The sequence below is a fragment of the Tamandua tetradactyla genome, chromosome 2 (assembly GCF_023851605.1).
Source record: "Tamandua tetradactyla isolate mTamTet1 chromosome 2, mTamTet1.pri, whole genome shotgun sequence".
NCBI lineage: Eukaryota > Metazoa > Chordata > Mammalia > Pilosa > Myrmecophagidae > Tamandua > Tamandua tetradactyla.
The window spans coordinates 121559273-121585655 of record NC_135328.1 but is presented as its reverse complement, the minus strand read 5'-3'; the positions used below and the strand labels follow the sequence as shown (position 1 = coordinate 121585655).

Here is a 26383-nt window from a genome sequence, read left to right as displayed (position 1 = left end):
CATCATGAGTGGGCCACTGTGGTTCAGCAGGCAGAGTTCTTGCCTGCCATGCCAGAGACCCGGGTTCGATTCTCAGTGCCTGCCCATGTAAAAAATACATACATATATATATATGAATAATACTTCTAAATAGAAGCAAAAACTATAAAACTTTTAAATAGGAGCAAACTTTGTGACCTTTGGTTACTCCAAGAAGTCTTTAAAAGGACACATAAAGTACAAAATATAAGTGAAAAAAATGATAAAATGTACCACATTTAGATTAAAAGCTTTAGGCAATGCGATGGTGGCTCAGTGGCAGAATTCTCACCTGCCATGCCAGAGACCTGGGTTTGATTCCCGGTGCCTGCCCATGCAAAAAAATATTAAACATCACGAGCCATTCTCATGCATGTGAAATGGTATCTCATTCTGGTTTTGATATGTGTTTCCCTAATGGTTAATGATGTTGAACATCTTTTCACATGCTTATTGGCCATTTTTATATCTTCTTTCAAGAAATGTCCATTCAAATCTTTTAATCATTTTTTTAAATCAGATAAGGATTTTTTATCACTCACTTTCCCATACTATCATATATGACCATATTATTAACACCTTGCATTGGTGTGGTATTTTATTACAATTGGTGAATATGTAATTTTAAAACTGTACTATTAACTATAGCCCATGGTTTAATTTAGGGTTCACTGTTTGTATATTGCAGTTCCATGGATAGTTAATGTTAAAATATACATAACCTAATATAACCACATATATAACTTAACATTTCCCCTTTAACCGCATTCAGATATATATTTCAGTGCTTTAATTACATTCACAATGTTGTGCTACCATCTCCACCATCCACTTCCAAAATATTTCCCTCATTCCGTGTAGAAACTCTGTACATTTTAAGTCTTAACTTGCTGCCACATTTTTTTTTTAATCATTACAAAAATCAGGTTGTTTGTCTTTTTGCTGTTGAGTTGTAGGATTCCTTTTTATTTTTTGGATTTTAAACCCTTATCAGATATATGGTTTCCTAATATTCTCTTCCATTCTGTAGAATATCTTTTTTGTGTGTAGGGTGTCTTTTCATTTTCAAAATAAAGTCCTTTGATGTACAATGCTTTGTAATTTTGATGAAACCCCATTGATGTGTTTTTTATTTTGGTTGCTCATGCTTTTGGTGTCCCTATGTTTTCTTCTAGGAGTTTCACAGTTTTGTTTGTTATAATTAGGTCTTTGATCCATTTTGTATTAATTGTCATATACGATCTGAGGTAGTCATTCACCTTCATTCTTTTGCATATGGTTATCTAGTTTTCTTAGCACCATTTGTTGAAGAGACTATTCTTTCTCCATTGAATAACCTTGTCGCTTTTGTCCAAAATCAACTGGTTATCAGGTGGGCCACAGTGGCTCAGTGGCAGAGTTCTCGCATGCCATGCCAGTACAATTCCTGGTGCCTGCCCATGCGCGCACACACACACAAAATCACCTGGTTATCAACGTAAGGTCTTATTTCTGAACTCTCAATTAAATTCCATTGACCTATGTGTCTGTCCTGTGTCAGTAGTATGCTGTTTCGATTACTAGAGTTTTGTAATAAGTTTTAAAATAAGGAAGTGTGAGTTTTCCAACTTCATTCTTAGTTTTCAAAATGGTTTTGAATATCTGGGGTCCCTTTTAATCTTCCATATAAATTTGGTGGTTGGTTTTTCCATTTCTGCAAAGAAGGTTGTGGGATTTTGATTGGGATGGCAGTGAGTTGGTAAATTGCTTTGGGAATATTTAGCATCTTAATGATATTTAGTCTCTCAATCCAAGAACACAGAAGGTACTTCCATTTATTTAGGTCATCTTTGATTTATTTCAGCAATGTTTTGTAGTTTTCTTTGTACAAGTCCTTAATGCCTTGAGTAAATTTATTCCTAGGTTTGATTCCTTTAGTTGTTATTGTAAAGGGATTTTTTTTCCTTGATTTCCCCTTCAGATTGTTCATTACTCGTATATAAAAACACCACTGATTTTTGCATGTTGATCTTGAACCCTGACACTTTGCTGAATACGCTTATTAGGTCTACTAACTTTGTTTTGGATTTCTCGGGATTTTCTAAATATATAGGATCATGCCATCTGCAAATAGTGAAAGCTTTACTTTTTCTTTTCCAATTTGGATGGTTTTTTCTTTTCTTGACTAATTGCTATGGCTAGTAATTCCAGTCCAATGCTGAATACAATGGTGACAATGAGTACCTCATCTTGTTCCTGATCATACAGGAAATGCTTTCAGTCTTTCATCATTGAGTATGATGTTAGCTGATGGTTTTTCATAAATGTCCTTTATCATGTTGTGGAAGTTTCCTTCTATTCCTACTTTTCTAAGGGCATTTATCAAGAAGGGTAGCTGGATTTTGTCAAATGCCTTTTCTATGTCAATTGAGATGACCACACATTTATCTTCCTTTTATTAATTTGTGTGTCACACTAACTGATTTTTTTATGTTGAATAACTCTGGCATACCTGGAACAAACCCCATTTAAAAGTGGTATATACTTCTTTTAATGCACTATCGGATTCTGTTTACTAGCATTTGCTGAGGGTTTGTGCATCTATATTCCTAATGGATAATGGTCTTTAATTTTCTTTCCATGTAGTAGCTTTCTCTGACTTTGGTATTAGGATGATGTTGGATTCATAGAATGACTTAGGAATTGTTTCCTCCTTGTGATGGTTTGGAACTGTATGAACCCCAGAAAAACATGTTCTTAAATCTTATCCTTTCCAATGGGTGTGAATTCATTGTAAGTAGGACCTTTTGATGCATCTACTTCAGTTAAAGTGTGACACACTTCAATCAGGATGGGTCTTAATCTCTATTATTGGAGTCCTTTATAATAAAAATGAATTTAGATAGGGAGAGGGAAAACCACAAAAGCAAGAAGCTGAAATCAACAAAACCTGGAAGAAAAGGGAGAGACCAGCAGATGATGCCATGGGCCTGGCCATGTGCTAAAGGAGCCAGAATTGCTGGCAGCCAGCCCTGAACGCCTCTTCAATTTTGGGGGGAAGAATTTGAGGAAGATTCACATCAACTCTTGGAACGATTGGTAAAATTCACCATTGAAGTCATTGGTTTTGGGCTTTTCTTTGTTGGGAGGGTTTTGACTAGTGTTTCAATCTCTTTACTTGTTACTGATTTGTTGAAAACTTCCTTTTCCTCCTGAGCCAATGTAGGTAGTTTGTGTTTATCTAGGAATTTGTCCATTTCATATAGGTAATCTACTATGTTGGCATACAGTTGTTCATAGTATCCTCTTATGATACTTATCATGTCTGTGAGGTCAGTAGTAATGTCCCTGTCATTTCTTAGTTATTTGCATCCTCTCTTTCTTTTCTTTCTCAGTCTAGCTAAGGTTTGTCCATTTCATGGATTTTTACAAAGAACCAACTTTTGGTTTTGTTGGTTCACTCCATTGCTTTTTCATTCTCTGTATAATTTATCTCTGCTCAAATCTTTGTTGTTGCCTACTTTCTGCCTGCTTTGGATTTAGTTTTCTCTTCTTTTTCTAGATCCTCCAGTTGTGAGCTTAGGTATCTGATTTGAACTTTTCCTTCTCTTTTACTGTAAGCATTAAAAGCTGTAAATTTCCCTCTCAGCGTTGCCTTGGTTGCATCTCACAAGTTTTGGTGTGTTGTGTTTTCATTTTCTAGGGAATTTTTCATTTTGGTTATTGTAGTTTTCAATTCCAGTATTTATGTTTGGTTCCTTTGTAAAATTTCTATCTCCTTATTGGGATTCTCATATAATTCATTCATCATTTTCCTGATATTCTTTTTTCCTTCTCTGTGTTTTCCTTTATCTCCTTAAGAATATTGACGATCTTTTAAAAAAAATTTGTCCAGTGTGTCCAAAGTCTGGTTTTCTACATTCATGGTTTCTGAATTTATATCTTGTTCCTTTGGATGGGACATCATTTCCTGTTTGTTTCTTCTTATTTTTTACTGCACATTTTAATATTTTAATGTGTTAGTTTTGAGATTTCGTCACTAAGCTATCTGTACCTTTAGTTGTTTTTTTTTTTGCATGGGCGCAGGTACCGGGAATCAAACCTGGGTCTCTGGCATGGTAGGTGAGAACTCTGCCTGATGAACCACTGTGGCCCACCCTGTGTCTTTAGTTTGTATCTAGCCAGTGATATGACAGAGATTTCCCTAAGTGCTAGGAGCTAACACAAACAAGCCAATACCAAAAGCACGGTCACAGTTTTAGCAACTTGGCTGTACTTTGCCTGGTGGCTCTGCTTTCCCTTGTGCTAACAGCCTTCCTATGGAGAAAATTAGCTGTGGTGAAAGTGAAGTGTAGGATCCTCTTCTTTTCTGAGTCTGCATCTTGTCCTGGGCTTGTGCTGCCTCATGGCAGTTCCCCCATTTGCAGGAATGTGAATGTTCCTCCTACTCCCTGTGAAACAGAGTTTCCCTCACTTCTAGGTGCTCTAGAGTATGTCTTAAAGCCATTAATCCTTTGCCCCAGGCTGCTGGGACTTAATTGTTTCTTACATTGCTTTAACTGTCTTCAAAGTGCTTCTGCCTGCAGGGCAAGTTCTGTGACAGTAAGCCGGAGACAAGTTTCCTGATGTAGTCTTTCAGGCTGCCACACAATAGACGGGCACTGACAGCACCCCAGTGTGCATATAAAGGTTTCTTTACTCCCTCTGAAACAGGGCCAGGAACCCACAATGTGAGTTCAGGCCATTTATACACTATGCTGGGTTAGGTATGACAGGCACGACCAGGGGTGCCATGAGATTTTCTTACTGTTTTTAAAGCTGTGTGTAACAGTGAGGTTCAGTTGTCAGTTTGGCCAGGTGATGGTATCCAGTTGTTCTGTGGCTGTGTACTTAAATCATCAGCATATGAATTTCATCTATGTCTGGTTATGTCTGCAGTTGACTAAGGGGAGTGCCTTCTGCAATGAGTGAGGTTTAAAAGGAGAGGTCTGAAGAAAGAGAAACTGCTCAGTATAGGCTCATCAGAGCTCAGCAGCCCAGCACTCCTCAGCTCAGTGCTCAGAGCCATCTCAGACCCAGATGTTTGGAGATGCAGAAAGGAAATACCCCAGGGAAAGCTGTTTGAATCCAGAAACCAGGAGAGAGGGCCAGAAGACTCCACCACGTGCCTTTCCAAATTAGTAAATTTGCAACTACACAGATCCCCTTTATAAAAGCTAATCCATCTTTGGTGTATTGCATTCTGGCAGCCTTAGCAAACTAAAGCTAATCAAATCTTGATTTCATTCATTTTAATTAGTGAATCTGAAGACAAGAGAATTGAAATGATTCAGGCTGAGAAGTAGAAAGAAAAAATAACGGAAAACGTGAACAGAGTCTAAGAGACCAATAAGACACCATCAAGCATACCCATATACACACTTCTAACAGGAGAAGAAAGATGGAAAGGAACAGAAGGAATATTCAAAGAAATAATGACAGAAAACTTCTCAGTTAACAAAAGACATTAATGTACACATACAAGAAGACCAATGAAATCCAACAAGATAAACTCAAAGAAAACCACGCCCAGACATGTAGTAGTCAATCTCTCCAATACCAAGAACAAGAAGAGAATTCTGAAGCTGCAAGAGAAAAGCTTCATGATATGTATAAAGGGAGTCTGAATTAGCTTAAGAACTGATTTCTCATCAGAAACCATGGAAGCAAGAAGGCAGTGGGATGAAATATTTAAAGTGCTGAAAGAAAACAATTGTCAACCAAGAATTTCTGTATCTGGCAAGAATGCCTTTCAAAAAGGAGGGAGAGATTAAAACATTCCTAGATAAACAAAATCTGAGGAAATTCTTCCCCACTACACCTGCCCTACAAGCAACGCTAAATGGAACCCTTCAGGCTTAAAGGAAAGGAAATTAGACAGTGGATTGAAACAGCACAAAGAAATGAAGACTTCCAGTAAAGGTAACCATATGGGTAAGCTAAATGCCAATAATACTGTATTATATTCTCTTTTTTATATTTAACTCCATTAGTTTTTACTTCTTACAAGTTCTAAAATGCAAATGCATAAAAGTAATGATAAATCTATAGTTCTGGATATATGATGTATAAAGATATAATTTGTAACAAGTACAACAAAAAGTTGGGGAGAAGGATTGATATAGGAGCGGAGTTTGTTTACACTATTGAAGTTAAGTTGTTAACAAAACAAATGTGATTGTTATAGATTTAGGATGTCAAATTGAAGTTCCATGGTAACCACAAAGAAAATATCTGAAAAAAAAATACAGAAAGCAATGAAAAGGGACTCAAAGTGCTATACTATAAAAATTAAATAAATATGAAAGTAGGCATTAACAGGAGAATTGAGGGTGACAAAGGATGTAAGACTTACAAAGACCAAATAGCAAAATGGCAGAAGAAATTCCTATATTATCAGTAGTTACTTTAAATGTAAATGGATCAAATTTTCCAGTCAAAAGTCAAAGATTAGCAAATAGATTTTTTTAAAAATGTGATTCAACCATGTACTGTTTACAAGGGTATCACCTGAAATTCATAAATACATGTAGGTTGAAAGTGAAAGGATGGAAAAAACATATACCAGGCAAATACTAACCAAAAGAGAGCTGGGATAGCTGTACTAATATCAAACAAAATAGACATTCAGTCAAAAACTGTTACAAGAGATGAAGAGGTCAATGTATACTGATAAAGGGGTTAATTCAGCAAGAAGACGTAAGTATAAACATCTATACATTTAATGGCAGAGCCCCCAAAATATATGAAGCAAATATTGGCAGACGTGAAGGGAAAAATAGACAGTTCTACATTGATAGTAGGAGGCTTAATAACACTACTTTCAAAAATGGATAGACCTTCTAGAATAAGATCAGTAAGGACATAGAAGACTTGAGCAATAGTATAAACCAATTAGAATTAGTACCCATAAGCAGGAAAATTTACCCAAATGCAGCAATGTACACATTCTTCCCAAGCGCACATATGTCATTCTCCAGGATAGACCAAACAAGTTAGGTGACAAAACAAGTCTCAATAAGGTAAAAATATTGACATCATACAATGTATCTTCTCTGATCATAATGAAATTAAGCTATAAATCACTAAAAGAGGGAGAACTGGAAAATTAACAGTATATGGTAATTAAACAACACACTCAAACAAACAATGGGTCAAAAAATAAGGTAAGTCAGGAAGTATCTTGAAGTAAATGAAAGTTTTGATGAATTCTTCAGGAGAGGCTGGTTAACTGAAGTAGAGATAGAAATTCTTCTTTCTGACTGCTGAAATCATCAGTTCTCCCTTTAAGACCTTCAACTGATTGGATGAGAATTCTTTCATCATTAAAGGTAATTTCCTTTTTTGACTGTAGATGTAATCAGCAATAGCTGCAATCAGCTGACCAATGATTTAAATCCATGAAATACCCTCACAGTAACAATCAGGCCAGTGTTTACTTGCCCAAACAACTGGACACCATAACCCAGCCAAGCTGATACATGAGATTAACTGTGATGCCATCTTAACAATAGTCTTTCAATCCATGATCATGGTATGGCTTTCTATCTAATTAGGTCTTCTTAAATTTATTGCAATGGTGCTTTATAGTTTTCAATGCACATACCTTGGATTTCTTTTGTTAAATTTATTCCTTTTCTATACTATTATAAATTGAATTATTTTATTAATTTCATTTTCAGATTGCTCATTGCTAGTATTAAAGAAATAAAACCGATAGTTGTATGCTAATCTTGTATCCTGAAACTTTACTGAACTGTTTATTAACTTTTACAGATTTTTTTGTAGCTTACTTAGGATTTTCCATATATAAGATCATGTCAGTTGCCAATTGGGATAATTTCATGTCTTCCTTTTCAATCTGGATGCCTTTTATTTCTTTTTGTTGCCTAGCTGTCCTGGTTACAACCTTCAGAACAATGCTGAATTCCTCTCTTTTATTCTTTCTCTCACTACCATGAGCTTTAAAGAGCTGAGAGTCCCTGTAAACTGGATTTTAATATCTAGTAGGGTGTTTTCTTTTATATCTTTGCAGCAGGGCCAGTAGAATTCTTACAGTTCTTGTCAGCCATTATAGGTCAAGACCATTGTCCACAACACAAACTACACAGTAGGGAGGGACTGTCAATTTAGGATAATATGAGATGAGTGAGATTATATGCTCCTGAATGAGAGCTTTTATTGAAAGGGAAACTAATGCACACTGGCCTAGAATGTAATTATGATTGGCTGGGAACATTAGATATTCTAGAGGATGGGCAAAATAAGAGTGAACTATTATTGGTTAGTTATTGGTTAGTCACATATATGAATTATTCCTTAGGAAAATATTTCATAGGCAAAATAGCATTATAATCACTCAGTGCTACACAGTAATACAGAAGTATGCATATACTTATAAACTTGATTTTCTAAAGGATTGACTAGAAAATCTAGCAATGATTATCTTAGGGTGAGGGAAATTTTATACCTTTCTAATCTGTCTAAAACTGTTTTAGTTTTCTTATTGCATACTTGTATTTTTGGGGAAATAATAAATGCCTCACAGTTACCTAAGCAATCATCAGGAATTATTTTTCATCTCTTCTTTATGTTTTTCTATTTAAAAAAATACTACTGAATGTGAGTGCGAAAATGAAACATCATGTATTGTAAGTTTGTAATTAGGAGTCTGTGAAGGAGAGTTCCGACCCTCCCTTAAAAATACCTCAGTGATGAGTAACCAAGGAACCATCCAGAAAAATGAAGAGGGAGAGTTATTTGAGTTCACTTATTAGGACATGTTTGTTGTCCTTGCTCTGTTACAGAGCGGAGAGCTGAGGGTGTCCCTCCGACAGGAAACAGGAACTGAGTGGGCAGCTCAGGGGGTGGAGCTGTGCTTGAAACAGGAAAGGACAGAGTCTGTTTCAGGCTGGCTGAGAGTTCCCAAAATGTTCCAGAAAATGTTGGCTCAGGTATAGCACATTCCTGTCACGAAAGGGTAGAAACCACGTACACGCCTCGCTTGCTAATGAATGTGCTTCAAATAAAGGAAACTGGACAGGGAAAAATGGGGTGGAAAGGATTCAGAGGGACTGAGGCAGAAAGGGCTGGAGGCGGGGATGCCGAGATCCTTATGTACACACTTTAGGAAGGGCATGTGCCAGTGCCACACATTCGGAAGCTCAGGTGGGAACTTCTGAAGGCCACTAGAGACCAGAATATTTTTATTCTCAGGACTCTCAGATTATACTCAGAGGGAGGGGAGTAGAACCAGAGGGCACACCTGGGTGGCCTTTCTGTAGAAATTAGAACAGGAATAAGTTTTGGGAGGATGTGAAGAGTCCAAGTGTCTTAGAAGCAGTGCCAAGTTAATTCTTACCTCAAGCTGGTAGTTTGAGCATCTTTGTTTAACTTTCAGATTTTGTTTCCTTTTAATCCCATCCTCCACATTTGCAACCAAACCATCTGATTTTTTTTGGAGTTCCTTTTCTTAGTTAAACTCTCTTTTTAAACATTTCAGTCAGTTGCGAGTTTGATAGGAGGAAAGGTAGGTGTTCCCAGGGTCTAGTTGGTGAAGAGACAGGGAATAGGATGCCCTTTGTGGCTCCTGGAGGAGAATGGGAACAGTGAAAAAAGAGATGGACCCAGCGTCAGAGCCCTGGGCAGACGGAGGGACCCTGGGCAGACGAGGAAACCAGAATTGGAAATCAGAGGAAAAGGGGCTGGTACTTGTTTGACAACATTTACTGAACATCTTTCAGGTGCCGGGGAATATAGAAGGTAGTGTCTAATATTTATTATTTACTACAGTTTGAACCATAGGAAATTATCAAAATTCAATCATTTTAGATTCACCAAAACAGGAATTTTCTATGATTCAATCTAATGTGTTCTAAATGATTTGTATAGATTCATGCCGTTTTTTCCTTGCCCCAACCTACAAAGTAGAAATTATTTTGCTCTTGTCCCTGTTTTATAGCTGGGGAACGAAAGCTCAGTGAGTTCAAGGAACTCTGTCAGCCATACAGCCAGATGTGTAGTCAGGACTCAAATCCAGACAGCCTGGCTTCAAGGCTTAGTCTTATAAACGTTATGCTCCTATTACTAGGTTGCCATCCAAAGATCGACCAACTCTAGAGCAGAGTTCAGAACTGTCTCCTGAGACCATGCTTCTCTAAAATAAATCAGAATCAACTAATCCTCGGCCAAGGAGGAACAGGGACTTTGTCTTTCATTCTCTTCTAAATCACAACAAGCAAGCTTCACTGAGCCCACATATTTAACTAGCTCCTTTAATGGGTCAATTCTTATCTACAGTCAGGGATAACTTTAAATTGGATTATGAAAAGCCTTCTTTCAAGCTGTGTTGGCATTTCAATCAGTTTTGAATAACCCCAAATGAGCAACCCATTCAAAGCCTTAGGGCAACCAAGCAGTGGATCATGCACTCTTCTAAACTCAGGCCTGGGTTCCTGAAACAACCGCCTAAGCCTAATTATCTCCCGCCTCTAGACTCTGTCTTTTTTAATCATGTGTTCACCTAAAGGCTGGGTAATCTTCCCAGAGTCCCATTTTCATTACATCATTCCTAGAAGTTACAATACAGACCCATTATTCCGACAGTCACATGTGAATTCTTGAATTTGGCATCTTAGGGACCCCATCACTTAGCCTATCATTACCATGCCCTTCTTCAATCTTCCAGGTTCCTTCCTCTTCAGTAAACCCATCCTCACATCTCTGCTCATTTCCACAATCAATTCGTTTTTATGCCTGCAGCTTTGCTCATTAAATGCCCCTCTCTCAACCTCTTCACTGATATCAACGCTATCCTTTTGTACTTTCCCAGCTCAAGCTTCAATTTCTCCCAATGACCCTCTCTTCCAAAATCAGAATCTTAAAATCTTGGAACTCCAGGGGTGCAGTTTAGGATTTGTCTATATACTGCCTTGTCACCCACATTTCAACTCTACAAATAATATATAAAGAGCCTTGAAGACAGAGACTATGTAATCTATGGTGTCCATTTATTCCACAATTATTGAGTGTCCTCTCAGTTCTAAGCACTGTGCTGGGGCTGGGTATAGAGAGATGAACATAGTATAGTGCCAAGCTCAAAACAATGATAGGTTGAAACAGACCTATTTATGTGGGACCATATGAAATTTCTGTTTTTGTAGGTCAAAAATGGTAAAAATATTGGCGATTTCATATGGTTCAACCTACATATAAAGAAACATATCAAATAATGTATTAGGAACAGGGATGGAGATACAGCCAGAGTCAGGGGTACAGAAAAAGGATGTGAACTTATCTTGCTGGGGTAGGGGCTGAGACCTTTTTTGGAAGGCAGCAATATCTGTTCTGCATCATAATGATTTGGGGTTCATACAGCAGGGGAGGGATATTCCAAATAGAGAAAACATGAAAGACAAGAAGCATGGAGGTAAGAAAGAGCAGGAGCAAAGTAGGGCTCTATGAGCTATTTGGGGTGGCTATAAGGTGATACAAAAAAATGGCAAGACATTAGACTGGACAAACAGACAGGAGTCATGTCATGCACAGTGTTGAGACCCAGGCCCAGGGCCCCCTTCCATAATGAGAATAAGTTACAACTCATAGCCACCTACAATGACTGGGACAGGCGTTAAAAGTCATCAGGCCTCCTCGGGGTGGAAGGAGGGAGGGGAATAATGTACGGATGGTATCGTCAACAAAGCATTAAAACTCCCCTCCCTTGATCACTGTTGACAACCAACCTCAAGACCCCTGTGTCATGAGACCCTACTGAAACTCTGTTCTTACATCTTATGGAATGCATTTGTCCTAAATCCTTATAAACTCTCCTTTACACTCTCCATCACTTTGCAGAGCACTGACTTCCATGTTCCCACTTGCTGCCACCAGGAAAGATCTTCTCATGTCTTTAAGTCCCAATAAAATCTCTCTGCCTAGCTTATTCTTTAGTCTCAGGACAGCACCAACCTGAGCTTTTCAAGATCTGCGTTGGAACACGTGGTCCTGAACACATATTAAGGATCATGAAGTTTTTCCTACAGGTGATGGGAAGGAAGCTTTTGGAGAATTTTAAGCATCGAAGTGGTAGAACTATGTGGTGTTTTAAGTAGAGGTCTTCAGGGGCATGAAGAAGATGAATTTTGGGGGGGTCAAGACCAGAAGCAAAAAAAACCAATTAGTAAGTGATTGTATTAGTACAAGCAAAAGATGATGAGATTCTAAACAGAGAGACTTGTATTATGGATGGGGGAGAAGCATCAAATTGAACAATTATATACGAATTAAAATCAGGAATTTTTAGTGATGGATTAAATGCCCCCCACCCCCACCCCCAGTAAAGGAGTGAAGGAGAGCGAGGAGTTGGATGACTCCAGGGTTTCTAGCTTAGATGAGTGTCTGGGCCTCCAGTACCACCAATGAGTTAAACATTCCAGGAAGATGATCAGATGGGCACGGGGAAAGGGCATTACCAGTTTGACATACCAGTTGGGTAACCAGGAAAAGATATCAATGGGTAGTTAAATATTCACTGTTCACATCTGATCTTCAAAAGAAAGCTGGACTGGAGGTGGCAACTTGGGGCCACCAGCATAGCATGGGTGGGTAGCAGGCAGTGTCCTGCCGCACCCCATCTGCTGAACTCTTGGCTGTCTTGTGCACAACAACTCCGGGTGTGCTCTGTGTGATTCTCACACAGGGTGGCTGTCAGGTTGCTGAAGTCCATTGTGGATGCAAACACAGAGAGCTGGACATAGCTGGGGATTTTCAGCTTCCAACCACTCATGCTCCTTGCCCCTGTTGGAGGCCTCTCTGAGGTTCCCCAACTGCCTGCAAAGCAGCCCTGAGTGATTCTGCGTGATATCATGTCCTGGCCTCCTTCCATTCTCCCTTACTTCTCTCACTGGGGACTCCCCTCCTGGGAATACTTTCTAGTAAATCCCTTTCACACAAATCCTACATCAGGCTCTGTTTTTGGGTGAATCTCACCTAAGACAGGGAGTTTAGATGACACCACTCTGGGAAGATGTGCCATACCTGGGACACCGACTCTGAAGAGGCAGAGAGACAAAGAAAAGGCTGATAGGAGATAGAAGAGGGGCAGCAGAGAGGTAAATGGAAAAGACAGGGTTGCCATGAAAGCAAGGTTGGAGAAGTTTCCAGAAAGGAAGCTATCAATGCTGCTAAATGAAGCAGAGCAGTCCAATAAGATAAGAACTGAATGGACTCATAAGGGGACAAGGGCCCTTCCCTAGACTGGTGAGGGCAGGAAGCAGATTCCAAAGAGCCAAGGGGTTAACGAGAGGCATGGGACTGGAGATAAGTGCTTGATGAAATGAGAAAAGGAGATTAGAAGATAAATGGGGATGCAGTGTTCAAAGAAGGGATTAATACGGAGGGGAGAAACCTAAGGGGGAACAGCTGAAGAGAGAGAAGAGCTAATAAGAGAGGACAAGGGGTGATGGTGGAGCAAGGTCCTGTCAGATGTGGGCCATGGGTGGCTGGCAGAAAGGCCAGGGGTCTCCAGGACAATGCCCTTTAGGGGTCTGTCCTCCAAAGCAAATGAAACAAAGTTTTCTCCCATGAATCAGTAGACTGTTCCTTAAATTAGTTGAAGCCTGTAGGCTTTCAATTTAAAACGAAGACAGTACAAACCAATAAGAATGAGGCAGGTTAAATTCAGGTACAAATGCCATATTTGAAATATAAGGATGTGACTGACTTCCATGGAGACAGTTAAAAAGGACTGCCTGGTGTTCTCAGTAAGCAACAAGACTCTGCCCAGTGAATCCCATAAAAGAGAGGGTCCCGTGGTGCTTCTCAGCCAAACCAATACGACTACATAGTCGTTCTAGTCTGAGACACTGCTCTTTCTCCCATGGAAACCTGAGGCCACCATGGGCCCTCTCTGACCAGAGAGTAAACACCCCAGTCCACGGAGCCTTCAGCCTCCCTCGATGTCTGGATTGTTCCTCCCCTTCGCCCTCACCAGCAGAGGACTTTCAAGCTGGCTTCTATTTTACTCAGATCCTATAAATTCTGTGATGGGCCTCAAGGCACATTAAGAAATTGTGCCAGTTTGAAAGCCTCATGTACCCTAGAAAAGCAATGTTTTAATCCTAATCCATTTTGTGGATCGTTTAATCCCTATTCAGTACTACAGGTTGGAACTTGATTAGGTTATCTCCACAGAGATGTAACCCACCCAACTGTGGGTATTAACATTTGATTAGATGGAGTTGTGACTCCACCCATTCCAGGTGAGTCTTAATTTTAAATCTTTAAAAGAGGAAGTATTTTGGAGAAAGCTTCAGAACGACAAGAGAGAAAGCCACAAGAGCGACAAGAACCATGAGAGTCCACGAAGCCAGAGACCTTTGGAGATGAAGAAGAAAAACTCCCAGAGGGAGCTTCATGAAGGAAGAAGCCTGGAGAGACAGCAAGCAGATGTTGCCATGTTTGTCACATGCCTTTCCAGTTGAGAGAGAAACCCTAAACTTCATCGGCCTTTCTTGAGTGAAGGTAACCTCTTGTTGGTGCCTTAATATGGACATTTTTATAGACTTGCTATAATTTGGACATTTTCAGGGCCTTAGAACTGTAAACTTGCAACTTAATAAATTCTCTCTTTTTAAAAGCTGCTCCATTTCTGATATATCACATTCCGGCAGCTAACAAACTAGAACAGGCACTTAAGTTGGTTTGGGTACTAGATGGCAGTGATGAGGCACAACATTCTAACTACGATTAATTCCACTGAATTGTACACTTTGAAATGGTTCAAATGGGATATTTTGTATAATATGGATATATTACCCCAATGACATTTATATAGCTGTTTTGGTTTTTTTTTGTATGCTGTATGGTAGGGGTCACATTTCATTCTTTTCCCACGTGAGCAGCCCATTATTGCAGCACCATTTGTTGAATTTTTATTTGTTTGTTTTTTTTCTTTCTTTGCTTGTTTATTTGTTTTGGGAAGTGCATGGACCGGTAATTGAACTCGGGACTTGGTAGGCGAGACTTCTACCACTGAACTACCCTTGCTCCGGCTCCACTCAATGACATTAAAAAAAAAAAATAACAAAGGCGTAGGTTGGCCCTGGACCTCTGAGTGGTCAGGGTAGATGTGGATGCAAGTGAGTTTATGGCATCGAAAGGAGAACACGGCTGATGGTCTCCGCTTTTCCACTGGGGCAGGAGGCAAGAGAGGGAAGGGGGAATGGGGAAGGTTTGGAATAAACATAAAACACTAAAGGCCATGGGAGAAGGGAGCCAACCAAGAATGAGGGAAGGGATTTATTGGTGGCTCTAAGGGGCTGGTTGAGACTGAAGGAGCTTCAGCCAGGAGGAGGAACAGCAGGGGAAGGCGGAGGCTCTGGGAGCGAATGTGTGGCTGCAACCAGGGGAGAGGGGCCTCTCCATGGCACAGGCATGGGAGGCCGCCAAGAGATGGGGGTCCACAAGTGGGTGTGAAAAGACTGTGATGTTACTCATGGATTCAAAACAAAAGTTTGGAGAGAATCACATTAAGAGGTGAAAACTTCATGTATGACAAAGGGCAGACCTTTAATGGAAAGTGTCTTCCTATTTTAAATGGGACACATGGGGTTTGGTTGCCAAGCACGAAAACTCAGAGTACTCAGGGCCCACACCTTTGATTTTGGCTATAGAGCTCGAGACTTGATTTTTCTTTCTTTGTGACCAGGGGTGAGGCATTCGTGAGGAAGGCAGGGTAATATGTCCACAATCATCTAGAATTGTATCAACTGCAGAGGCAGCAATTAAGAGAAAAGAGCCATGTCAGACTTCATGCTTGTCAGTGCCTCTTTAGCGTGACGTGTTTTAACATTTTTCTCAGCATGAGCCTGACTTTAACAATGAATCCAGAAAAAAGGAGAAGAGATAATAAATCACAAACAATACAAACCAAGAGCCACCACTGTAGCTCATTAATCCCATGGGGCCTGCCAGAATCCACTCACTGAAAGCACTTAGAGGATGCCGGAATGAAGTTGGGGACACTAGAGATGAGAGGTATAGGGAGCCGTTCAGAAGCTTGGCATCGTTTTTTGGCAAGGGCCTTGACTGTGGCACTGGTGGAGAGGGGAGCGTTTAGACAAGGGTGGATGGGCAGCAGGATGGCGTGCAGCAGTGATAAGACAGGCTTCCTCGAGTCAACACTTCTGCCCAGGGCTGGTGGGGAGGCAAGGGAGGCTCTGGGGATAGCCACTAGGGTCTTGTTGTTGAAGGGAAAGGCATCTTTAATAATTAAGGGAGAAAAAGCAAGGAGTTGGTAACATGAGCCCTAACATTTTGAAACCATAAGCAAATGGACATGCCTCAGGAGCCAGCAGCCACATTACAGGGTTCTCAACCCATGAAGGCTAAGGAGACAAAAATACAAGGGACTGCTGCGACCAAAGTAAAATGAAAACAAAGGTTATCAGAGACAGACTAGATGAGATCCACAACTCAACACTGGAATGTGTAGACGATACAATACACAACGGCTTTTATACATTTCTGAGATTAGTGATTCAAAGTTCAACATGATTTTTTTGTTTTTCCTCTTCTCGCTTTAATAGTCTAGTTTCTAGAATCAGCACAATGTTGAATTTTCTTTATTCCTAATATCTTTTGAAATAATCAGACACACCCTTGAATGCATTAATAGACAAAGATGTGTGATTGTGAATATCTTGTGTCTGATGCTCCCTTTATCCAGGGTATGGAAAGATGTATTAAAAAAAAAGAACATAAAAAATAATAAGAATATCTGGAGGTTGTAGGTTTCTGGAAAGTTACTCTATTGAAAAAAATAATAATAAGAAGAAGAATAAAAAAATAAATAATTGAGGGGGTGCAGGATAAAGGGTAAAAAAAATTGGGTAGATTGAAATACTAGTGGTCAACGAGAAGGGGGGATAAGTGGTATAGGATGTTTTTTTCTTTTTTCTTTTTATTTTTTTTTCTGGAGTGATGCAAATTTTCTAAAAGTGATCCTGGTGATGGATACACAACTATATGATGATATTATGAGCCACTGATTGTATACTTTGGATGGACTGTATATGTGTGAAGCTATCTCAATAAAAGTATTTAAATTTTTTTTTGATAGGCAATGCCAATTGCCTTCAATTTCCACTAAAAATAAAAGGGTGCCCTACTGGTTATGATCAAATATCCTAATTTTTTGCCAGTAGGATGAAAAAAATCACATTTTAATTTTAATTTGCATTAAATAATTTTTTATATCATTTCACTTGGTTACACTCTGTAGGATGTGCATGCAGGATTCACTATTAATGTAAATAAAAATTATTTAAAAATTTTAAAAAAGAGACAAAGATGCTTGGTCCAAGGATATTTTTTTTATATTGACCTTCATGCCATTCCAGAGTTTATGATAGCTAGGGTATTTTTTTAAATGCAATTAAATGCTATATCAAGGTCCTTTTTGAAAGCAGGGATCTGGTGTAGGGAAAAGAGGATAGTTTAAATCCTTGCTCGGCTGTTTATCAGCTGTACAATGCTGGGCACGTAATTCAGCCTTTCTGAGCCTTGCGTCATCTAAGTGAAGATAGCCAGCGGGAGAGTTGGAGAAGGACCAGCTGGTAAAGCAGAAGGAAATCCAGGGGAATGTGATGCACCAAAACAAAGAGAAGAAATTGGGTTCAGTATTTTGAGAAGGAGGAGTGGTCGTCCACGTTAAAGCTGCTGTGAGGATGGGGAAGATGAGAAAGGTTTACTTTGCATCCAGAAACACCGAGGCTCGGACCAAGACACAAACTAGACTGGCATTGCCCTTGGCCCATCATTTCAAGATCAAGGAGTAAGATGGGGTTAGGGGAACAGCACTCCAGTCACTGTATTATTTTAAGGGATTTTTTTTTTCCAAAGTCTTATTTGCAGATTTAAACAGAAACAAACAAACAAAAAACCCAAAACCCTGAGAACAAACTTTATACCATTCCTGTTCTTCCTTTACTTTTAATAATTTCCTAGTTTTCTGTGCCCATTTAAGGAAGAATTCTAGATGGGAGTAAACTAAAGCTAGACTATTTAATTCAGGGCAGGTTGAGAAACATTTCCTCTTCATTATAAGTGCATCTGATAACAATATTTTCCATATTGAGGAGCAAGAAGTCTTTAGAAAGCAGTCATTTTATGGTTAGCCTATATTTAGGCAAACAATTTCTGAATACAAAGACAAAGAAAAACAAATGCCAAAATAAGCGTTCTAGTGCAACGGCCTAAAAATACTGTATTCTTTCTCTCGGCTCTACACATGAAGGAAAAGGTCTTGGTCCTCAGAAGCTGGAGTGACCCCAGCTCCATGGAAGCTAAAGATAAGACCATCAGGCATGTACTGAGAGCCTAGTGCGCCATACAACTGGCTTTCAAGTTGCAAACATAGCTCATCAACTCCTATTAGTCACAATGGCCCCCATCCCAAAGGACCAGAGTCACATACAACCAGCACCATTAATGGGAAGACACGGCTTGGAGAATGGGAAAGACCTATTAGCTGGGGGAAAACAGGGAAGAGATTTGCATAATGTGCTGCAGTTCATGTCACGTACCATCCATCTTAAAACATACTTCTGACTCTCATCTTCCTAGGTTACCTCCCCATTCCTGCTTCCCTTCCTAGCAAAACTTCACTTAAGAGAGTCTCCATTCATCCTCTCTGCTTCCTGACATCATCCACTCTTCTATCTGCATCCATCTGGCTTCCTTCATGACCCATAAATCAATGCAGAGAAGCCAAGGTCACCAACAGCTTTCACATGGGCCACCCCAAGGTTCACGTGTCTCCTCACTTTCTACCACCTCTCAGCAGCAGCCTCCTCTGCCACCCTCACTGTCCTGGCTCACTTTTCCTCATCCGCCTCCTGACTTCTCCCACTTTCCTCTCTCCCCAGTGATTTCATCGTGTTCATAATTTTTAAAAAGTTTATAGGCTGACCCTCCCAACCTCTCCATCGAGCTCTTGCCTTGTAGATCCCACCCACCGTGTTCTCAGTTTTGAATATCTACTTGGCATCTCAAACTTAATGCCTGCAAAACCGAAATCTGTTCTTCCCCTCCAAAGCCTGCCTGCTCCTCCACAGTCTTCACTACCTCAACCAGTGGTGTCACCATCTAACCTGATTGCTCAAGTAAAAAAACCTCCAAGCCATTCTTGGGACTCATTTCCCTCTTCTTCACATTCAGTTGATCAAAGACCTGCCAGTTCTATGGCCAAAATATGTCTCAAGGGGTCTGCTTCTTGCTTCTGTCACCACCACCACTAGGAATCATGCACGGATGACTGTGCCATTCCAACTCTTCCCGATACTTTATCTTACACTGCCTGCAGCCCTTTCTGCACAGCACCAAGGTAAAACTGTGGCCGCAGGCCCTGTCTTGACTTCTATTGCACCTAGAGTAAGGCCAAATAACCCGGTTCCTACCTGCCTCTCATCCTCTCTTCCCTCAGCCCCATTTTCCAGCCACTCTACCCTCTTTTCTGTCCCTACAGCAGGCCACACCCTCTCCTGCCTCAGGCCTTCGTGCTGGTCCCTCTGCCAGGTTATATACATGCCCAACCCCTTCTCAGCCTCTCCCATCATCTGCTCCCAACCACCTTGCCTTAGTAGATCGCCTCCAGTGATTCTATCGCTCTCCTGGTAGCCTTTCCAGGGCACTTGCACCATCGGCAATTGGCTGTGTGTGCAGCAGTGTCCCCCACTAAGCAGAAGCTTCTTGAGGGCAGGGCCCTGGTTCGCATGGACCACCTGCATGGCCATCCTGCCTAGGGCAGAGGTGGAGCTCGGGACTCACGTGCTGAGGGAATCAGTGCCTGGACAGCAGGCTGGGCTTGGAACGCAGAGCTTCCCACCAGCACGCAGAGCTGCCTCTCCCAAACAATGGATGAGTCAGCTTGGAAGGCGGCGGCTAGCGTGCAAGCTTGGGGAACTTCTCCGTGGGAAGAGCCCGGCTCTCCACACCCAGTGTTCCGGCTTTCCGCAGCGATGCACAAACGCGCCAGGCCAGCCTCCCTGAGGACAGGCCCGGCGCTGGATGGATTTCAGCTAGACTTCTGCCTCAACGGTGCACAGGAGCGGGCAGTCACGAGGAGTGGGAATGCTTGTTTAAAAACAAACAACAACAAAACTGGTCAAGGCAGGCTTCTGGCCGGGAGGGGAACGGGCCTTCCATGCTGCCGCCTACAGCCGGGCAAGGAGACGCGCGAAGCTCCTGGAAGGGCCTGCTCTCCCAATCTGTCTGGCTGCTGATTCAAAATGCTTGAACTCAGCCTGGACAGGGGCGGGAGGGAAAACTTCTGTTGTCATAGCAACCACAGTGTTCCTAGGGCCTAGGCACAAGGGCTCAGATAAATAACTATTTACAGTAGTGGCGAAAACAAAGAAAATGAGAAGCAGAGGGGGACAAAAATGGCAAGCAGTAATCTGGAAAATGCTGTAAGACACGATCTAAAAACAGACTGCAGGAGCTGGGAGAAGAATCCTCCTACAGAACCCCGGTGAGCAGGAGTTGCTTCCTGCTGGGCTACATCCGAGACAAAAGGCCCCATTGACACAAACATCTGTTACTACTAAACATGAAGGCATCAATATTTTTCCTAAGGGCTTCTTTCCCATCAGCTTTAAAGGGTTACTGTCTGCCAGGCGGTCAAACCCCAACCTTTTATGTGTCCGCAGCCGCTGCGTAAAGTGACTATTAGAACTTCAAACAAAGAATTGTGTCCAGGAAAGGGCCTCGTGTTTTTTCCCCTCACCCGCACTCCCACCCCCACCCCACCCCGCCCCGAATAGAGACAGCAGGGAAAAAGTCAGAAGGCAAATCCAAATCCACACTCTGAAAGACTCAAAACATAACAATCCCATCAACGGGAGGATGAGTGACGCAGCCCGATTTAACTGAAAAAGGAAACACGGCAGATTTAATCAGATGGCCTGGATGTGTCCAGGAGGAAAGGAGAAGCAGGAGGGAGAAAGGAGGTGAGGGCTCCAGGGTAACTCGCGTGCTTTACCTTAACACTTGCATCTCCTCGGCCGAGTTCTGCACCTCATCCAGCAGACGCCTCCAGCGCAGGCAGGCCCTCAGCTCTTGCTGTTCCTGGGCCTCAGTGGGGGGCAGCTGTTCGGGCCAGAGATGCACAAACACACGTGCAGAAAGCACAGTCACTGCTGGAGCCCCTCGCGTGGGACGAGGGCTGCCAACAGATCTCCTCCCTTTGTTTTAACCCAGCATGACACTGACAGTTTCCCTGCTCAGAAAAGCCAAAGGGCCAAAGAGGCTACTGGGCGGGTCCCTCAGAGAAGAACCAGCAGTACCCTCTGATGCTGGCCATGGAGCAAGGCTTGAGAGGGACCTGCTGGTCCTGAGACCCTCCCTCCACCCCCTCACCCCCCCCCCCCCCCATAGCTGGCCGGGAAGAGCACCTACAACCCTAGGGGCCTGTTTCTACTTTGATTCCATCCAACCCTTTGCCTGCTTGGGCTTCTTGCACAGGGTGGGGAAGGTCCTTTCGACTTCCATTCTATTTTTCCAGCCCTCAATTTTGCTGAGGACGGTTTACAGTGCAGCCTGCGAATGACACCCAGACGAATCTGTGTGCCTATAACCAGATGTATATGCTGGAGCTCATTTTGGAGGAGCGGGTACACATCAGAATGGGCAGCTGTCAATCTGATGTACTCACTGGACAATCTCTCTGGGGGGGTGAGGGGATTTTGAGCAACAGGATATTCACTAGAAAGGGAAAATGTCTAGTATCTATAGGCTTTTCTTTTCTCATAGACTCTGAAAATTAAAGGTACCTAATGATTCATTCAATGGACATTTACAGGGCCTGGGAGGCCCTGGGGATATTCCGGAAATTGGGACAGAGCCCCCACCCCAGGGCCTTGCTGTGGAGAGAGAGAGCACACTAAGCATCAGAATGCAGGTGACAAGGGTGAAGGGAGAGCCTGCCTGCTCACCAGGGGTAGTCTCGGAGGCTGCCCTGAGGAGCCTGCTGGGGTCCTTAAGGCATCCAGGAGGCAGGCAGGGTAGAAGGGATTTCAGAAGAGGGAATGTCTAGGGATGTGGGAAGGCCGGGAGCAAGGCATCACCCTGGGGCGCTGGGCAGCTGGCAGAGGCCAGATGACAAACAGTTTTTGTGTGTCCTATGAAGGAATATATCGAGGTTGGTGCCTAGTTACATGTTTCAATCCTGCAACAAATGCAATTCCCTCATCCCTGCAGGATGCCACTCTGGGTGGAATGCCCATTTCCATCTCTCTGTGACAAGGTTAAGGAAGAATTAATGCCTTGCCAGCCAGGGATGGTCAGAAAACACAGTCTCCCGGGCAACAAACTGATATTGCTGCTCTACTGACCACTGCCACCAACACATCTTTGTGCCCTCTTCACTGGTGGAGTCTGCTCTGACAGTGGAATCAAACGGGGTGGCTGGCCCTGCCCTGACCCCCAGGTGTTCCTCTCCTGCTTGCAAAGTCTGGTGTGGGTCCTTGTCAAGGACCAGCATTGACTCTGTATCACCCTTAAAGGAAAGGCTCCGAGCAATGGATGTACTTTCAGAAATGTTTGTCAATTCTGTGCTGGAATCTGGAATGTCCACTTTGCCTCAGGGGCATTCCTATTTCCACATATTAAAGAGTTACCATATGCAACTTGAGGGATGATGAGGTGAGTGGTCCTCTATGCCAGGGTTCAGGGAGAAGGAGGCATAGTAAAATTACAAAGCAAGAATTCCTATTCCTCTTCAAGGCTCATGTCAGAAGTCACCTCCTCTGTGAAGGCTTCCTGGATCCCTCAGATCTGGAAAGGTGGAAAACCACCTTTAACTCCCCAAATATGTAATGTTTATATTTCTTTTCTAGTTCATTTCCTTCTACTTTCCATTGTGTGATCTCCTTATTTTTACAACTAGACTATGATTTCTTTTGGAGTAGGGCTCTTTATAAGAGAGTAGTACGGAATTCTGAGTGTGTTGATCAGTCTGGGCTAGTCAGAGAATATAATTTTATGCTGGTCAGTGAAAAAACACATAGGATTTCAACAGGCAGGAGGAACTTGAACAAAATCACACACGTATGCACAAAAAATGGGAACTTTGGAAAACGCGATAATCAAGTGTATAAGGGGTAGGGATGATAGGGAAAAGAAGTGATCCAGGTATCAGGAAGCAGTTTAGTTGCTACACTCTCATTAGACTTGGTGCCAATGCTTTAGGTAAGTGTCGTCAACTGGGAGCATGCTGGGTGTGTTTGGTTGACATAATATTTTTGAAATGAGAAAATATCACAATATACAAATCCAGACTTAAGACTTCCCTTTGGAAATTCGGAGTCCAGGGTAGGCCGAACCCTCCCTTGAACATGACAGCAATTGGTTCTGGCTGAGTGTCAGCTGTCAGTTTGCCATCGCCCTTACCATTCCCTAATCTGTAACACCAACTGCTTCATTCTTCAGTCAGCACTTGCCTGCAGACATCGGAGCGTATGACTCCTGATTTAAAATGTAATTCCATTATGTTAAAACAGAAGCAAAAACAAAAAACCACAAAAGAGCCCAAGGTCAATGTCACCACAGCCATAACCACAAAGGAGCCCCTGAGCCCGACACAGCCCAACTGTCTCTTCATGTCTCTGCTCAAACGTCCCCTTCTCAGAGAAGCCTGCTCTTACCACCTCTAAAATAGCACTTCCCCTGTCCCTCCCTAATCCAGCTTCATTTTCCTTCAGTGGTACTCAATCACCACCTGACGCATTACAGGTGTATTTGCTTCTTTGTCTGTGCTCTCTCCTGTCTTTACATTGTGAACCCACAGGGACTAAGGACTCTCCTCTATACAGCCATCTCCCCAGCAAACAGAAGAGTGCTGAAACCACAGCAGGTGCTCCACGCTTATCTGTTGATTGAATGAATGAATGAATGAAGGGATAGGAAGAGAATCTGGCTCCTGGCAGTGAAATGCTTAGGGTCACTTAAACCTACCTGCTGTGCTTCAGCCCAAAACACATCTTCCAGGTGAGTGGCGAACCCTTCGCTCAGCCACTCCTCCGTCCAGTCGCGGGCCCCGATGGCCAGGCCAAACCAGGCATGAGCAATTTCATGGCAAAGACGGGTCCCGCAGAGATGGCTCCCTCCTGTCAAGGTGCTCTGAGAGAGGAAGATGATGTGCGGGCTGCGGAGAGCGGGGGACAAAATGCGGGAAGACTTGTTAGAGCCTGCCCTCGTGGCTACCCCAGTGGGGCGGCTTTCTCAGCCCAGCAAAGCCTGTTATTATCGTGTGCATGCTAGATCATGACTGATGGGCTTGCAGCTTAGATGCTTTTAGAAATAAACAGTGTGGCAGTTTGCGCTTCTGGCAGCGGTTCAGATGGCCATGGCTGCCAAGCAGTCGTCTCCGTCATCAGATGGCTATTACCTGTAATAAGTAACCTGCACCGAAAGTTTTACGCTGAAAAAATTACCAGGCCCGTGGAAGCATTTACTCTGAGCTCTCCACTGTAAAAGAAGAGCAGGTGTGGGAATGTGGAGCCTATACTGTCAGGAGAGTGATCAAAGAAGACCCTTCAGCCAAATATCTGAGCAGCTTAAAAACAAATTGAGAAGTCATGCAGAAGGACAGGAAAAGCTGAGAAGAATGAAACCAAAAATTTTCCACTTCACATCAGGGTTGCTTGCTGCCTTGACAAACTAGCAGGGGCTGTGGGATGGGTGAAGTTTACAAGAAATTTAGATAAAAACCAAGTCGCAGGAAGGTAGAGATTTTCAACAAGATACCACCTTCTCTCTGGAGGCACTTACACAGTCACAGGACATGGAGAAGCTATCCTGAGAGAGAGAAGATAGGGAGTCAACCCGCCCAGGTGTGCAAACGGCCCCAGGGCTGGTACCAGCAGGGGAGATTTATCTAATCTCATTTTCAATACCTTGTTTTAAAACCCACAATAGCATGCTTAGAATTGCAGAGATGAAATGGGAGGAAGGAAGGCCTAAGAAAGAAGAGGCGAATGGAATGTCTCCTGTGCTTCCCTCCTTCTTGGGCAACTACTGTTTATCTAGGCCTGATTATAGTCTTCCTAACGAGGAATTTGCTCTTAATAGGTCTCTCCATTATCACTTGAACAAGTTGTGAACCTTCCAAACCGAGAAACTGTACATCCTGATTTCTTCCTACAAAAGCCATTTGTTTGCCACCACGTTGGCTCTGCACAAGCCAATACTGCTGGCAGATTTTCCTTCTGCCTCCAAGACCACCATTGCAGAAAACCCCACCTCTATTTCCCTTGCATAACATAACCCATTCAGCTAGGAGGTGCAGCTGAAATCAAGGGAGGCATGTGTACCCAAACAGACAGCTTTCAGGTGGAATAATAACAGGGCCAGTACGTAACTGAAAAAGCGTCCACCAGGCTCTTGAGTCAATCAGAAATCTCAGATCAGAGTGGAGCTGGGGCATCTGGGACAAAGGTATGCAATGCAGCAGCCACTAATGGCCAATAACCAGAAAAGGAAAAGGAAGGAAGAAAGTAGGGAAGAAAGGAAGGGAGGAAGGAAGGAAGAGAGGGAAAGAATGGAGAGGCTAGACCTAACTTCCTCTTACTGAGAAGGCCATTCCTGATGAAAAGACAAACTGTGCAACCTGGCATTTTCAAGGCAATGACCCCTGGCTGTGGCATGTGCACTGCTACAAAGAAAAGCCACAGAAATGTACTGAGTAAATAACATTCCAGACATACCATTGGCAGTGGTTCACCTTTTTGGCAAAAACAAAACAGAAGTAACTTTGGGCCTTGTAAACAGGCTTGAAGACAAGCCTGCATTGGAAAGGCCCACCAGCCAGCCAGCCAGCCAGCCAGTCTGCCAAACAGACAGACAGACAGACAGACAGTGCACACGTAGTGACAAACACTGTGGAGCTGGCCCAGCTGCTCAATCCCAGGAAGGTTCAACGAGAAAATGACTGAGTAATCGCAGCAATACCATTCATGAAGAAACGGCCTCCAGTGCGTAGGGAGACCTGACCGATGTTTCATCCCCCATGTGGAAGCCCATTTATGCAACTATAAAGTCTGCAAGGGCCTGAAGGAATGCGCCGAGCAGCTGTGTGTGTGTGTGGGGGGGGGGGGGGGATTTCATTTTCCTGCCCTTTAATTTTTTTCTCCTGGAACAGCCTTTGTTTTTCCTCCACCAGCCTGCCATCCCCCCTGGTAAGTACCTAGGAGCTGTCACTGCAGCCTCAGCACATCCTGGTTGGGCTCTGGCTGGACCCTGGGCATTGCGGGAAGCTAACCTAAATTCCCACTTCCCACCCTCAATCCTT

General features: G+C 42.6%; 1 protein-coding gene across 44 annotated transcripts in view; it reads right to left on the bottom strand.

Moving 5' to 3' along the window:
• AOPEP (aminopeptidase O (putative)) overlaps positions 1-26383 on the bottom strand; it is a 489538-nt gene that overhangs the window by 216093 nt on the left and 247062 nt on the right. For all 44 annotated transcript variants that reach the window (XR_013170613.1, XR_013170612.1, XR_013170616.1 and 41 more), the window contains 2 exons: positions 24049-24238; positions 21077-21183 (listed from right to left, as the gene is read on the bottom strand). Coding sequence is in view for 15 of the 44 variants with exons in the window: in XM_077148679.1 (XP_077004794.1) it covers positions 21077-21183; positions 24049-24238 (297 nt within the window). In the remaining 29 variants the exon portion in view is untranslated. The remainder of the gene's footprint in view (positions 1-21076; positions 21184-24048; positions 24239-26383) is intronic.